The sequence below is a fragment of the Leuciscus leuciscus genome, assembly GCF_965113295.1.
Source record: "Leuciscus leuciscus genome assembly, chromosome: 17".
In the NCBI taxonomy this organism is placed as follows: Eukaryota; Metazoa; Chordata; class Actinopteri; order Cypriniformes; family Leuciscidae; genus Leuciscus; species Leuciscus leuciscus.
The window spans coordinates 19,673,151-19,689,282 of NC_138741.1; the positions used below are offsets into that span (position 1 = coordinate 19,673,151).

General features: G+C 43.4%; 1 protein-coding gene across 1 annotated transcript; it reads left to right on the plus strand.

Moving 5' to 3' along the window:
* The first annotated feature begins 618 nt into the window (after positions 1 to 618).
* On the plus strand, positions 619 to 15,825 carry LOC309478813 (CUB and zona pellucida-like domain-containing protein 1). Its single transcript, XM_082142569.1, has 20 exons — positions 619 to 842; positions 1,055 to 1,081; positions 1,343 to 1,487; positions 1,736 to 1,920; positions 2,349 to 2,447; positions 2,587 to 2,625; positions 2,790 to 2,888; positions 4,423 to 4,482; positions 4,554 to 4,649; positions 5,861 to 5,920; positions 5,992 to 6,087; positions 6,271 to 6,327; positions 6,526 to 6,624; positions 7,053 to 7,094; positions 7,219 to 7,369; positions 8,561 to 8,772; positions 14,009 to 14,184; positions 14,309 to 14,700; positions 15,007 to 15,251; positions 15,640 to 15,825. The coding sequence occupies exons 1-20, from the start codon at positions 794 to 796 to the stop codon at positions 15,687 to 15,689; spliced, it is 2,379 nt and encodes a 792-aa protein (XP_081998695.1). The 5' UTR covers positions 619 to 793; the 3' UTR covers positions 15,690 to 15,825.
* The last annotated feature ends 307 nt before the right edge of the window (positions 15,826 to 16,132 follow it).

The window sequence follows — 16,132 nt, forward strand, 5'->3', positions numbered from 1 at the left end:
TTGTTTATCAATGGATAAATCTGTAGTCACAACGTTTGTGATAGTGGTGTGATCTGAGACAGCAATAAAGATAATGTTATAGCCTATTCATTTTTAATACACTATTTTGTATAAAGTGCTGTGTCAATGCGACTTTGCTTCAAAACACATTTTTGTTTTTATATCAATAAACATATTTTGAAATCTTCTCCTTTACTAATCTCCTCTACTTATTCTGAAATAATGTTCTCATTTCTTTGGCATTTGCATCACAGAACAGAGGATGGGAGTGTGAACCCATAGGCTACATTTTTCTGAGAGAGAGTCAACAGTGTGGAGAGACATGAAGCATTTAATATTTCCTAATATTCTCTGTCATTCATTGCAACTGGGAATGTCAGACTGTTTATCTGAAACTGGTGCTACTTTCATGTCTCTCGTGTTAGACCATAGACTTGATAATTTTTGCTTCATACATTAATTTCACATTTTGTAAAACTGTACATATTTTTGTTATGTAATTGAGACAACTTTGGCTAAAAGTATGCATACAATATAACATCATTAACATGGTCACTCCATAATGCTAAACTTTGTGTCAACAGAAATATCTATAAAAAAATCACACAGTCAAGAGTAATAATGAAAGTTGCATAATATTCAGCTGTGTCTTTTCCACGATTATGCTGCTATACTTTTTATTCAGCACAGGCTCCAGGATATTGATGTGTCATAAGGAAATCCGTCTTAGGATGGTTTTGACTATAAAAGTCATGATTGAAAGTTTGAAGACAAACTTGATCAGAAGAGAAAGATGGAAGCTATGAATTTCCTTCTCTATCTGCTTCTCACTGCCTATCAAGGTAAGATTATTATTCACTGGAGAGAATTGTACAATATATGAAAATCATCTGCTTGCTTGAACATCATAAGTTTAGCTTAAATTATATATAATTTCTTAGTTCATATGCTGACAGTAATTCTCGTGTAATCAACATGTATACATGTATTGATATACAGTACATTAGAAAGATAAGCATTGCATTAAACGTTATGTCTATATGTCATATTACAGCAAATACCATTGGGTCACAGACAACAGGTAAATCAATGAACATTATACATTAGATAGTGTATAACATGGCTGTTTGAGTTTATGCATTTTTTATACAATGTTGAAACTTCAATTTGCATGATTTATTTTAATTTTAAAGATGACTGGCTGTATTCCACTGAAGGTTCTGTTTGTCTGTCTGTCTGTCTGTCTATCTATAGTTTTTGTCAGGAGTGAGTCTCTGCATTAAGTTGTTGTGATTTTGTACAATTATTATTATTATTCTCTGTTTTCCCCCTTTGTATTCAGGACCATGTGGTGGCTCTATGACAGACTGGATGGGTGAATTTTTCAGCCCCCGTTACCCTAATGAATACCCATATAACGCACGATGCACATGGACCATTCATAGCACAGGGGCGACAACTGTGCAATTGACCTTCACTGACGTTTTGTAGGAAGCATTCGTTATCTACCATTATCTCTCTCCGTTTTGTCGCTTGATCTTTGTCAAAGGAATTTGTGTAATTTAATTTCTTAATTTATGAGATGAAACAGAACACCTGAAGTGTGGGCCTTCATCTTCTCAAGCAAAAATAAAGATTTTGTGAAGTATTTTGTGAAAACTAAATGTATGTTTTCAAATATTCTGAGACAATATATTAATTTGCTTTTGTTTTCTCTCTCCTCTCTATTTGCTAGTTTGGAAACATGCTGTGATTACATCAGAGTATTTGATGGTCCTTCCACCCTCTACCCCTTACTGGAAGAAATACGGGACTACAAGAACAAACGCTACAACTCCAGCAGCAATGGTCTGACTGTGCTTTTCTACAGTGATGGCAGTGTATCAAGAAGAGGATTTCATGCAAATTGGGTCTTTGTAGGTAAGCAATTAAATCAAATGAATAGAACTAATTTCATTTTTAATACAATGCCAGACTGAATAAAACATATTTAGTGCAATGATTCAGAAATATACAGCGCAACTGGTGTAGTCTAATTCCTGAACAAAAGACTTATGAACAGCTTCTATTTATTGAATCAGATGCACACCTTAAAATGTATTTAAGGCTTAAATCAATTGTGCTTACTGACTGGTTCAAATGAAAGTATAGGCTAAATATGAATATAGTCAGTATTATTTTTTCATTAAAGTCATTAAAAGCCTGTCTAAACACCTTTTGCAACTTTCCAATTAGTTTCCTAATACTAAAGAATCATTACCAGTGAAGAAATCAGAATTGTTTCAATCATTACGATTCCCATTCCTACTCATAATCTATTGGCTAAAATCTTCTTCTCTGTTTGTTAGATTCCAATTCATGCCGGCATAACTGTGGATACTCCTTTGGCACTTGTTCATGTGATGATTCCTGTCAGGACAATAGAAAATGTTGTTATGACTACGACAGTGAGTTCCTCCTGATGAGACACTTAAAGATCAATCAGTATTCACAAATCTCTCTTGTATCCATGCGTTCATATATGTAACTTTAAATTTACAATAGGCTATAATGTACAACAAAACTCTATCACTTTACTTTATACAGGCTACTGCTCACGGACAACGACTTGGCCAACTACAACAGGTGCACCTTCATCTAATCTGTCTATCAGATTCAAACCTTTTACTGGTTTCTTTGAGAGAGACTGATGTCCCTGCAGTCAAACATCACACACATTTTAATGGCTATTGTAGTCATACATTTATTAAGGGCTTCATGGATAATATCTGTTTCTCTCTCTCTGCTAGATTTCCCCTCCTGCATGTATAACTGTGGACACAACATCGGCAGCTGTTCATGCACCTACAACTGTCAGTACTATGGCAACTGTTGCCCTGACTATGACAGTGAGTTCCTCTTGACCAGTTACAAATACTATACACAAATCCCTCTAGTATTGAGTATACGGTTTGAAAATATGGCAATGCAGTGTATTTCCAGATAATAAATTGATTTTCAATTTTTTTCCCTTTAGACTACTGCTCTGTGCCAACTACATTGCCACCTACATGGCTACCTACAGAAGGTACACCAATGACTCACTTATTTGATAATTCCTTTCTCTACTTACTCAGTCAACCAGACATTATGTAGACTAAGGAATAATTGACGACGGGCCGTTGAATTATTAGAAAAATAATGCACGAAGGTGGTAATGCGAATTAGGCCTACATTGTGCGTTAATTTTCAAAAAATGTAACGGCCTAGAGTCAATTACTCCGCTTATACTGCGGTTACCACAACTCAAAACATGTTCAGATTATGTATTTCGAGACATTTGTCAGGTTTTTGTCCTTAAAGCGCAATTGTGTTCGGGACTAATGTCTTACGCATCTAAACAAGTCTCCGTTGCTAATTCCAAAACGTCCTTTTAGAGCTTCTAGAAAAGGAGGCTTGAGCCACTGAGAGCAGGAGTTGACTACACATTTCTGTGCGAGTGTGTCTGTACTGTGTGTGTGTGCGTTTGAATGGAAGAGAGAGCGGGAGAAAGACAGTATATGCTTTCCGTACATAATAAAACGTCATTTTGTGGCAAAAAGCATGCAAATCATTCGTCCCATTTTTATCCTACACTCTAAACAAAAATGGTGCTAAATAGCACTAAAAGTGGTTCATTGGCTTGTAATCATAGGGGAACCACTTTAAGTGCCATATAGCACCTACCTTTGTCAAATGGTGCTATGTAGAACCATAAGAGGTGCCATATAGCACCTTAACCACCCCAAAGAACCGCTAAAGAACCGCTGAAGAACCAAACTGGGCTTAACAGGTTCTTTAAATGGTAGTGGTGCTATATAGCACCTTAACCACCGCAAAGAACCCCTGAAGAACCGCTGAAGAACCATTTTTTTTTTGTGTGTATTGTTTACTATATTTATTTGCTTGGTCAGTGTTGTTGTGGGTTTTGGTTATTTTGCTGTTGTTGGCTGTAAGGACCTTTGAAATAACTGAAATCGTTTGGCGAAGTAATAAATGTAATGCAATCAAGACCTGCCTGTAATTTTAGTTTATAAAAGACATTATAATGCCAATAGATGATCATCTGAAAAGTGCAATAATTTCTCAAAAACATATTTCTATACATTCAACAACAGATGAATACTCCTGTGAGAATATCTGTGGCCAAAGTCTTCCTCTCTGTGGATGTGACGACCGCTGTCAAGATTATGGCAACTGTTGCCCTGACTACAACAGTGAGTTCCTTTTGATCAGGACAATTTCATTTTAAATAGCCTACTATAAACAAAAACACAAACCTTTCCTGCAATGATCACATGATTCATTGTATTTAGCTACTATGAAGAAATGGACTTTGGTAAACCAAATGAGGCAATGTAGAATTACTTTTTTTCTTCAGTTTTATCGCTTCTCTTTTCACAGTCTACTGCTCAACTACAACAGCAACAACAACAGAAACAACTTACTGGCCAGATACAACAGGTACTGCTGCAATTCAGTTACATTAATCATACATTGATGACATCATGAGTAAACTCTGTTCCTCTCTCTAGCTCCCTCCTGCAGGTATAACTGTGGATACAACATCGGCAGCTGTTCATGCACCTACAACTGTCATAACTATGGCAACTGTTGCCCTGACTACGACAGTGAGTTCCTCTTGACCAGTTACAATTACTATACACAAATCCCTCTAGTATTGAGTATACGGTTTGAAAATATGGCAATGCAGTGTATTTCCAGATATTAAATTGATTTTCACATTTTTTCCCTTTAGACTACTGCTCTGTGCCAACTACATTGCCACCTACATGGCCACCTACAGAAGGTACACCAATGACTCACTTATTTGATAATTCCTTTCTCTACTTACTCAGTCAACCAGACATTATGTAGGCTAAGGAATAATTGACGACGGGCCGTTGAATTATTAGAAAAATAATGCACGAAGGTGGTAATGCGAATTAGGCCTACATTGTGCGTTAATTTTCAAAAAATGTAACGGCATGGAGTCAATTACTCCGCTTATACTGCGGTTACCACAACTCAAAACATGTTCAGATTATGTTTTTCGAGACATTTGTCAGGTTTTTGTCCTTAAAGCGCAATTGTGTTCGGGACTAATGTCTTACGCATCTAAACAAGTCTCCGTTGCTAATTCCAAAACGTCCTTTTAGAGCTTCTAGAAAAGGAGGCTTGAGCCACTGAGAGCAGGAGTTGACTACACATTTCTGTGCAAGTGTGTCTGTACTGTGTGTGTGTGCGTTTGAATGGAAGAGAGAGCGGGAGAAAGACAGTATATGCTTTCCGTACAAATCATTTGTCCTATTTTTATCCTATTGTTTACTATATTTATTTGCTTGGTCAGTGTTGTTGTGGGTTTTGGTTATTTTGCTGTTGTTGGCTGTAAGGACCTTTGAAATAAATAACTGAAATCGTTTGGCGAAGTAATAACTGTAATGCAGTCAAGACCTGCCTGTAACTTTAGTTTATAAGACATTATAATGCCAATAGATGATCATCTGAAAAGTGCAATAATTTCTCAAAAACATATTTCTATACATTGAACAACAGATGAACACTCCTGTGAGAATAACTGTGGCCAAAGTCTTCCTCTCTGTGGATGTGACGACCGCTGTCAAGATTATGGCAACTGTTGCCCTGACTACAACAGTGAGTTCCTTTTGATCAGGACAATTTCATTTTAAATAGCATACTATAAACAAAAACACAAACCTTTCCTGCAATGATCACATGATTCATTGTATTTAGCTACTATGATGAAATGGACTTTGGTAAACCAAATGAGGCAATGTAGAATTACTTTTTTTCATCAGTTTTATCGCTTCTCTTTTCACAGTCTACTGCTCAACTACAACAGCAACAACAACAGAAACAACTTACTGGCCAGATACAACAGGTACTGCTGCAATTCAGTTACATTAATCATACATTGATGACATCATGACTAAACTCTGTTCCTCTCTCTAGCTCCCTCCTGCATGTATAACTGTGGATACAACATCGGCAGCTGTTCATGCACCTACAACTGTCATAACTATGGCAACTGTTGCCCTGACTATGACAGTGAGTTCCCCTTGATCTGACAGACACTTAAAGATAAAATACTGTAAACATAATAATAATCATCTTTCCTGTAGTGGGCACATGGGTCAGTGTATTTCTTGTGACAAAATGGATTTTGCTAAATCAAAGGAGACTCGTAGTGTTGTTTCTTGCCTTTTCAGTTTTATCTATTCTCTTTAACAGGCTTGTGCTCAACAACAGGACCAATAACAGCAACAACTTACCGGCCAGATACAACAGGTGCTACTGCCCTTTAGTTGAATTTAAGGGACACTGATGAAATTAGTGACATGAAATGGAGTAGTTGAATGTACAACAGTTTACTTAAAGGCAGTAATGAGTTTTGCTTTTCTATACACACCAATGTGACCCAATAATGTGTAATCACACACATATTGATGACATTATGAGTAAAATCTGTTCCTCCCTCAGATACAGAATCTCCCTCCTGCATGTATAACTGTGGATACAACTTCAGCAGCTGTTCATGCACCCACGACTGTCAGTACTATGGCAACTGTTGCCCTGACTTTCACTGTAAGTTCCTCAAAACCAGATGAAAGATCTGTTAAAACTTGCTGTGGAGTTGAAGCATATATTGCTGAATAACACAAATGTGTCAGAATATGGTATTTATTCCAATATGATAAATGAAAAGAAAAAGAACCCACATTTCTGTCTAGAGTTGTAGAAGTTTAGTAAAATATAAAAGTTTATAGAAATGTGGTATTAAATGATTCTATTATCACCACATAACATAAACCACAGAAATAATAAAGAAAACTCTTATTCACAGCTTGTTATACAAATTATGTTTTGAAGAATGTCCACTGTTTTTTTTGTTGTTGTTTTTTTAAGCATTCTGTGGCCATGGGCTTCATTTTAGTCTAAACCACTTCTTGAAGACTGAAACATGATACTTCTGGTTCATACTCATTCAGTTTTATCTTCCTTCCTTTAATCAGGGTATTGCCCATCGTATACAACATGGAGAGACTCAACAACAGGTACTACTGTCACTAGTTTTTGTAATGCCTGAGGCTAAATTCAGATAACATTATAATCTGATTCTTATGAAACTTGTTTGTAACCTGTAAAATTGAACACATTTTGTTTCTTCATGATTACCAGTTTCTCACCCTCAGTGTGGAGGACACCTGTATGGTTCTGGGCTATTTTCCAGCCCAAACTACCCAAACTATTACCATGACAATGCCTACTGTGTGTGGTATCTCTCTGCTCAGCAAGGACAGAGGATCTTCCTGTCATTTGTTGATGTGCAGTAAGTGAGAGACATCTATCTATTTATCTATCTAGACATCAATCTATCTCTCTATGCTGGGTAGATTACTTATAAATTTTAGTCGGTTACTGATTCCAAAGTACATCTCAAAAATTGTGTGGAGTGGAGTGCGGGGGAGCCAGGAGCAGGAGTAGTCAGGCAGGGACCCAGGCCACAGTCAGTACGATGATCCAAGGAAAATTCGCTGGAGGGAACCATGGTGGAGGCCTGGGAGGAGGGACCAAGTATGCACTCTCTTGCGACGAAGCCGGTCGAGGTGGAGACACAGATCCAGGGTGACACCACAGGTCTGGAGGGCCAAGGTGGAGCTAACGGCTCATGGGAGCGAGGCAGAGGCGGCGACCCGGAAGATCGTGGTGGAGCCAGGGCGACCAAGGACAACTGCGGAGGTGGAGGGAAGGCAGAGCCTGGTGGAGCCAAAGGGATGGAGGGCAGAGGCGCAGCTATAAGCCAGAAATGCTGTGGCGGAACCAGGGTGAAGCATGACCTAGGCGAAGCCAGAGGGACATGGGAGCCTGGCGGAGCTGGTGGCATGATGGGCCATGGTGGGACGAGTGAGAGCATGGAGCCAAGGCAGAACTGATGGGTTGAAGTGCCGAGGTGGAGTTTGGGGCTCGGTGGCAGGAGGCGGAGACAGGGGATCCTCACGCCAAGGCAGATCCACACCACTGGATGGTATCAACTGAGGATGCACCGAGGGACTGACAGGAACCAGCGGTGGCAGGGCTGGGGAACAGGCTGGCTTAGGCTAAGGAGGTTGGAAAGGGAGGTTGGAAGGGAACTCTAGGGTCACAGGAAGTTCTAAGCTAGGAGGGACAAGCAGGGGCAGGGGGGAAAGGGGTATCACCTTTTCAAATACCTCCAATTCACAGTCAGAGGCCAGTAGCAGCTCACATCAGTGGCGGGGCTCCATTCCCTGCCCTCATACTCCACGAGTACTCCCTTGGGGACAGGCAATGTTGCAGACTCGCGCACCTGGTCAGATGTATCGCTGCACTCAGGCTCCGGGGCGGGGTAAGGCTCAGATGGTTCTACTGGCTCATTGTCCGCGACTGAGCTCTGGGTCTGGAATAGGGGTGGTGTTGTCCTCCGAAGGGCAGATGGTGAACGGCGTTGTTCAATAGGGTTCCTCTTTTCTGGTTGTGGTAACATTTAGTCTGTTTCTTTCAGATTGGAGCGCTGCTGTAACTGTGACTACATCTCTATACATGACGGCTCTTCCACTGGTCATTCACAGCTGGGAAAGGTCTGCTTCAATGACACCACCAACCAAGTGTTTCACTCTTCTTCACGATACCTGACTGTTGTCTTCAGGAGTGACTACTCTGGTGTCAGCCATGGTTTCAAGGCCCATTTCACAAGCTCTCTGACTGCAGATAAAGGTTGAATATCTGTCACGTGCATTCCATCCCTTCTCTGACCATATTAGAGTTCCCTTTCAAGGGAACTCGCGTTGCGTCGAATTGACGCTATGGGGAACGCTTTGCGTGATGACGTCTTGAAGCACATGTAAAATCAGTCCAATGGTGTGGCGGAACGTCAGAGGCGGGTGACGTCACGTACCAGGAAGCTATAAAAGCCGGCCCGAAACAGAAAACGAAAGCTTTCTGAGTCTTCAGTTGCGCTCTGTGTGAAATCTGTCTGTATATTTGGTGTTGTCTGTCTATATCATATATATATATATTCAGTATGGCGAGCAAGCAGCAGTTTAGAGTGTGTGTCCATCCCTGCCCGCGTTATTTAACGGGATGTGATACTCACACTCTTTGTGTTGTTTGTTTGGGTGAGGAGCATGCCCAGTCAGCACTCGAGGGTGGTGACTGTGTGCATTGCGACGCGCTTCCATTGCGTACGCTCCGATCCCGCTTGGCTCGGTTCAATCCCGATCGCGTTCCCCAGGGCTCTGGTCCCGCCGCTGCCGAGGCACGGCGTCAATCACAGACCTGGGGTTCGCAAATGGATCTATCAGTGGATGTTGAGACGGGCTCTGCCTTATCTCAGCCTCCTTCTGATAGATCCAGTGCCTCTCATCAGGGTGTGGAAGCACGCGTTGCGGTTTCTTCCCCCCCGATGGAGGCACCAATACTGCAATTGTCCAGCTCTGAGGAGTTGGACGTTGTTAGTATTGACGCTGAGTCTGAGGATTCGCCACCTCAGTCTCATGCATTTGAAGAATTGCTTGATGTTATCACTAGAGCTGTCGAGCGATTATCTATTGAGTGGCCAGAAGATAGGCAGGGCGCTCGTTCGAAAAGCAAGCTCGACGAGCGTTTCCTGCCATCTCGTGCACAGCCTCAGCGCAGAAGCCTTCCGTTTTTCCCCGATCTCCACACCGAGGTGTCGAGATCGTGGGGGAAACCAGTGTCATATCGAGTGTATACTGCACAAACATCACACTATTCATCCATTCACAATTATAAAGAGCATGGTTATGGGGAAATGCCGAAGGTGGAAGAGACGCTCGCGAGCTATCTCTCTCCAGCAACGGCATCTTCTCTGAAGGCTCCTGCACTTCCATCCAAGCCAGTAAAATTTACATCTTCTCTGGTTCATAAAGCTTATGCCGCCGCCGGCCAAGCTGCAGCGTGTTTACATACAATGTCTATAATGCAAGCTTACCAGGCTGAATTATTGGGTGATTCTGAAGAGGGCGGGGGTATTAGTGCTGATACTGTGTCTGAACTGCGTGGAGCCACAGATTTGTCTCTCAGGGCCACCAAGGAGACGGCTAAATCCATCGGCCGCTCTATGGCAGCCCTGGTGGCCACTGAGAGGCATCTGTGGCTCAACTTAAGTGACATAAAGGACAAAGAAAAACATGTTCTTTTAGATGCACCAGTATCCACTCAAGGGTTATTTGGAGATGCAGTTAACAGTGCTGTAGCTAAATCACAAGAAGCTTCAAAACAGGCAGCTGCACTTCAGAAACTTCTTCCCCGCCGTTCTTTCATTAAGGCTGCTGAGCGGGAGCAGCCTCACTCATCTAAAAAGAGCGCTGAGCACCGTGCCACTCAGAAACAGAGCGTTTCCTCCCGTGCTCCCCCACAAAAATCTCGGGGACACGGAGGGCGCTCTCAATCCCAGCAGTCTTCGAGGGGTAAAACGGATCTGCGGACCGTTATTACCGCCAAGAAGGCTGCTGGGAAAAAGTCCTGACGTCCGAGGGCTCAGGACAAATGAGGGTAGTCCCCCCCGAAGCAGAGCGGTTAACACCTCTTTTCACGGTGCCCGTCTCTCTTCGGTGCCCCCAGGGGACCGTTCTGCCAACCCTGCCGCCTCCGGTGTTACAGGGCGCAGCGGTCTCCGGCGAGCACATATCTCAAGGTCCACCCGGAAACGTAGTGGCCTCGGGATGCCCGCCCCCTCTGAGGAGGGTGTTAGAGCAGTCTGTTCAGTCGTTCCCTGCCGGTGCGCCGTTACAGGGCGACGAACCGACTACTCAACAGCAACACAATCCATAAACCAGTCTCGAGAGGCTGGTACCTCTAGTAGAATCTTTGACAGCGTGGAAGCTACTGTCAAATGTTTCTCGTTGGGTCCTGCAGACCGTGGAAAAAGGGTATCAGATACAATTCTAGAAACGCCCACCTCGGTTTATGGGGGTCCTGCCCACAGTGGTGGGCCCCGAGCAGGTTCTGGTTATGGAACAGGAAGTAAACACTCTGTTAGAGAAAGGGGCCATAGAATATGTACCTCCCTCCAACAGGGAAACCGGGTTTTACAGCCGGTACTTCATAGTTCCAAAGAAGGACGGGGGATTGCGTCCCATTTTAGATCTTCCGAGTTCTGAATGAGTCAGTCATGCAGCTCAAGTTCAAAATGTTAACATTGAGACAATCGTGCCACAGATCAGGTCCGAGGACTGGTTTGTCACGATAGACCTCAAGGACGCATATTTCCATCCGTCCGTGTCATTGGAAGTTCCTGAGGTTTGCTTTCGGGGGCAAAGCATACCAATATCGAGTTCTTCCATTCGGCCTGGCTTTATCACCCCGCACTTTCACCAAATGCGTGGATGCAACTCTGGCGCCTCTGCGCCTCCGGGGTATTCGCATCACGAACTACATCGACGATTGGTTGATTTTAGCTCAGTCGCATCAGATGGCGGTTCAACATCGAGATGTTGTTCTCGCCCATGTGAAAGAGTTGGGGTTACGGCTGAACGCCAAGAAGAGTGTGCTTTCTCCATTTTAGAGGACCACTTTTTTAGGCGTGGTTTGGGATTCAGTGTCGATGCAGGCGCGCCTGTCATCGCCACGCATAGATTCCATCCTGGCAGCTGTGAAAAGTGTAAAGCTAGGCCAGCTTCTTACTGTCAAACAGTTCCAGAGACTGTTGGGTCTCATGGCAGCAGCTTCCAACGGGATACCTTTAGGACTGTTGCACACGAGGCCCCTGCCGTGGTGGCTCAGGACCAGAGGGTTTTCCCCGAGGGGCAACCCATTTCGCACAATCAAGGTCACGCGGCGATGCCTACGTGCCTTGGTTATGTGGAAGAAACCTTGGTTCCTGTCCCAGGGCCCAGTGCTGGGAGCTCCTTGTCGTCGCAAACTGCTAACGACGGATGCTTCCCTCACGGGTTGGGGAGCGATCCTAGGGGTCGCTCATCTCAAGGTCTGTGGGAAGACCATCATCGTTCCTGGCATATCTATCGCCTAGAGATGTTAGCTGTCTTCCGGGCTCTGAGGAGCTTTATCACAGGTCTCAGGGGACACCATGTGTCAGTGCATACGGACAACACGTCGGTAGTCGCCTATTTCAACCACCAAGGGGGTTTGCGCTCGCGCCCATTTTCCAATCTGGCACGCCATATCCTCTTGTGGTCCCAGGGGAAGTTGCTGTCACTCAGGGCAGCCTACATCCCTGGGGTCCAGAATATAGGAGCAGACACTCTGTCGAGACAGGGGCCGAGGCCCGGGGAATGGAGGCTCCACCCCCAAGGTGGTGGAGCTGATATGGACGGAGTTTGGCCAAGCATAAGTGGATCTGTTTGCGTCTCGAGAGACGTCTCACTGTCCACTTTGGTTCTCCCTCACGCATCCAGCTCCTCTGGGACTGGATGCTATGGTACAGACGTGGCCGAGGCTACGTCTGTACGCCTTTCCCCCAGTTGCTCTGCTCCCGGGAGTTCTGGAGAGAGTTCGCAGGGACCGGGTTTGCCTGCTTCTTATAGCCCCGCGCTGGCCGGGCAGAGTATGGTTTCCCGATCTTGTGTCCCTCCTCGACGGGCATCCTCTGGAGCTACCCGTCAGGAGGGACCTTCTGTCCCAAGCAGGGGGCTCGATTTTTCACCCCCGACCGGAACTGTGGAACCTGTGGGCTTGGCCTCTGAGGGGGCCCAGCTAATAGAGTCAGGTCTCTCAACTGAGGTTGTTGAGACCATTCTACAGTCCAGAGCTCCCTCCACGAGGAAACTTTATGCCCTGAAGTGGAGAGTATTCACCTCTTTGTGTAGTGACCGTCGGTTGGATCCAGTCAACTGCCCAATTGGTACAGTTCTGGAGTTCCTGCAGGACCGGTTCACTGCAGGTCTGATCCCGTCCACTTTAAAGGTTTATGTGGCGGCCGTAGGTGCTTACCACAGTCCTTTGGGTGGAATGTCTGTGGGGAAAGACCCTTTGGTATCTCGTTTCCCTCGTGGCACTTGGAGGCCTTCTGTCCTCCTCCCTTTCGAAATCGGACCAGGAGGCGAATAATTTGCTTTGCCCTGTTCGGGCGTTAGACGCGTATGTCCACAGAGCTGCCCTGTGGCGTAAAAGTGATCAATTGTTTGTATGCTTTGGGTCCCCTAACAAGGGAGGTCCAGTGTCTAAGCAAAGGATGAGCAAGTGGGTGGTTGAGACTATCTCACTTGCTTATGAGGCGGCTGGGCAGCCTTCTCCTTGGGCTGTCCGGTCGCACTCTACTAGGAGTATGGCGGCCTCTAAGGCCCTTATATCAGGAGTATCTTTACAGGACGTTTGTGATGCGGCAGGCTGGTCCTCACCGCACACCTTCGTCAGGTTCTACTCTTTAGACCTAGACTCTACTCCAGGGTCTCAGGTTTTGTCTTCCTAGTGCTGCGCAATTGATTTCACACAGGACAGACATTTGTAGCTATGGTGGCATTGGTATAGACGTTCCCCATAGCGTCAATTCGACGCAACGCGAGTTCCCTTGAAAGGGAACGCCTCAGTTACGACTGTAACCTCGGTTCCCGGAAGAGGGAACGAGCGTTGCGTCACCTTGCCATATCTCCTTCATGCCTGTCAGCACGACTTCAGACTCTACGAAGCTTTCGTTTTCTGTTTCGGGCCGGCTTTTATAGCTTCCTGGTACGTGACGTCACCCGCCTCTGACGTTCCGCCACACCATTGGACTGATTTTACATGTGCTTCAAGACGTCATCACGCAAAGCGTTCCCCATAGCGTCAATTCGACGCAACGCTCGTTCCCTCTTCAGGGAACCGAGGTTACAGTCGTAACCGAGGCGTTTTCTCTTGATAAAATTAAATGTGTTTTAAAAACAGATATACACAAGCAAGCTAAAACATGCAGCACATTTGTCTTTCATGAATTTAAATAAACACTTTAAAAGTGCAAAATGACATTGAGGGGATGAAACTCTTTGCTTTGCAGGTCGTGTGGATTGCTCCTCAGACAACATGGTCATTGTCATTCAACGGTCTTACCTGAACTCACTTGGATACAGTGGAAATGATCTTTATGTGGATGATCATCTTTGCAGACCCAGTATTACCAGTACTGAGGTTGTGTTCAGGTTCTCTCTCGACACATGTGGAACCGCCAAAAAGGTATGATCTACATGAGTGTCAGATCCAGCATTTAATGCTTGAATTTGCTGTGTCGGGCTAGTAAGCATAATTGAGAGGCATGTTTACCACACAACATCACCTGCCCTCTGTCTCTCTCTCCTAGATGATGAATGGTTATGTTTCCTACGCCAACAATGTGCGGGCATCTCAGTCTCAGTCGGGTGAGATCACTCGTCAGTCAGAGTTCCTACTACATGTGGGCTGCCGAATGGAGCCGGACACTATGGTCGAGATATTCTACATGGCCAGGGAGAACATCAATGCCAACATCACAGGAACGGGACGCTTCAATGCCAGCATAGCCTTCTACACCTCCAGCAGTTTCTACCAACAAATTTATGACTCTCCATATGAAGTGAACCTGAACCAGCTTCTGTATGTTCAAGTCAAGCTAAACAGGCCTGACAGCAGCCTGGATCTCTTCCTGGACACCTGTGTAGCATCTCCAAATCCCAATGACTTCAAAGATCGTTCCTATGACCTGCTGCGTAACGGGTGAGACCTTTTCATTTTTAAATGTGACGCCCTCATCATATCGTATGTGACAGTGGAATTAATTGAGATCTAAGACATCATTAAGAATTCTGTTGCTTTTAGTTTAAATATATTCTTGTACTCATTTGAACTAATAGTGAAAACAACTTAGTGTGTGACTGTATTTCATTTATTTTCCAAATTCAAATTTTTATCTCAATTTCCCTTCCTCGGTTGTAGATGTCCCAGAGACAACACTCTTTGACAGTAGTCCAAATTTAGTTATCTTTCAAATCCAAGTAATTTCTCTTATTTTATCTTTTGTAGATGTCCCAGAGACAACACATATTATTCCTACACCAGCGGTCAGCACTATTATGCTCGGTTCAGTTTCCAGGCTTTCAAGTTCCTCCGGACTCACGCCTACGTGTACCTGCAGTGTAAAGTGATCATCTGCCCCGATAACGATTACAACTCTCGCTGCCGCCAAGGTTGCCGCTTCCGTCGCAAGAGATCCCTTGACAGCACCCACCACACCAATACTGTGACGCTGGGGCCAATCAAACTCAAAGGTCAGAGGTTTCACAGATTTAAAGCAATAATTCACCCAAAAGTGACAATTCTGTCATTATTTACTAACCATCATGTTTTTCCGAACCCATATTCTGTTACTTTCTCCGTGGAACACAAAAGGAAAATTCTGAAGAATCTTAGGAACAACCTGAGGATAAACAACATAAGTAGAGTGAATAAAGTCAGAATTGTCAGCTATCCATTTAACTGTATTTTAAAACTTATTAAAAATAATGTTAATAAAAAAAAAACGTTTTAATTCATATTTACAGTTTCCATTCAATATTTTAAATGTTATTAAAATGTTGAGCTAGTACATTTTGATAATTTCCTGTACATCTCTTACTGTCCAAGTTTGAATGATTAGTATTCTACTTTACTGTACAGGGCAGAGACGTGTTTTCAGACAACCTGAGAAGATTGAGGCAAAAGAGTGATTTGATCATCATCAGCATTTCTATTTCTCATCTGTATCATTAATCAAATCATATTATCCTTCCTAAGCAAATTGATTTGAATGCAATTTTCTTTTATTCATTAAAGCAATCCTTCTTCAGATGCACTTCTTTGTCTGTTTCAGAGGAATATAATATATATATATATATATATATTTATTTTATTTTGGCATCATTGAAACAAGCAAGTCACTTATAAATACTCTAGGATTCTTACAATTGCTGCCTGTCAAGATAATATATACTAATATATATATATATATATATATATATATATATATATATATATATATATATATATATATATATATATATATTACACTATAATCAACGCAAAACATTTTGCATTGCATTAAAAAATAATATGGAAAATACTATGGTGAAATGGACTGTTTCGCCAGTGGCCCATGCATATCGACTGTCAC

Coding starts and splice junctions, on each gene's coding strand:
- LOC309478813 (XM_082142569.1), top strand. CDS start 794: ATGGAAGCTATGAATTTCCTTCTCTATCTGCTTCTCACTGCCTATCAA. Junction 843..1,054: donor GCTTCTCACTGCCTATCAAG/GTAAGATTATTA, acceptor GTCATATTACAG/CAAATACCATTGGGTCACAG. Junction 4,483..4,553: donor TTACTGGCCAGATACAACAG/GTACTGCTGCAA, acceptor TCCTCTCTCTAG/CTCCCTCCTGCAGGTATAAC.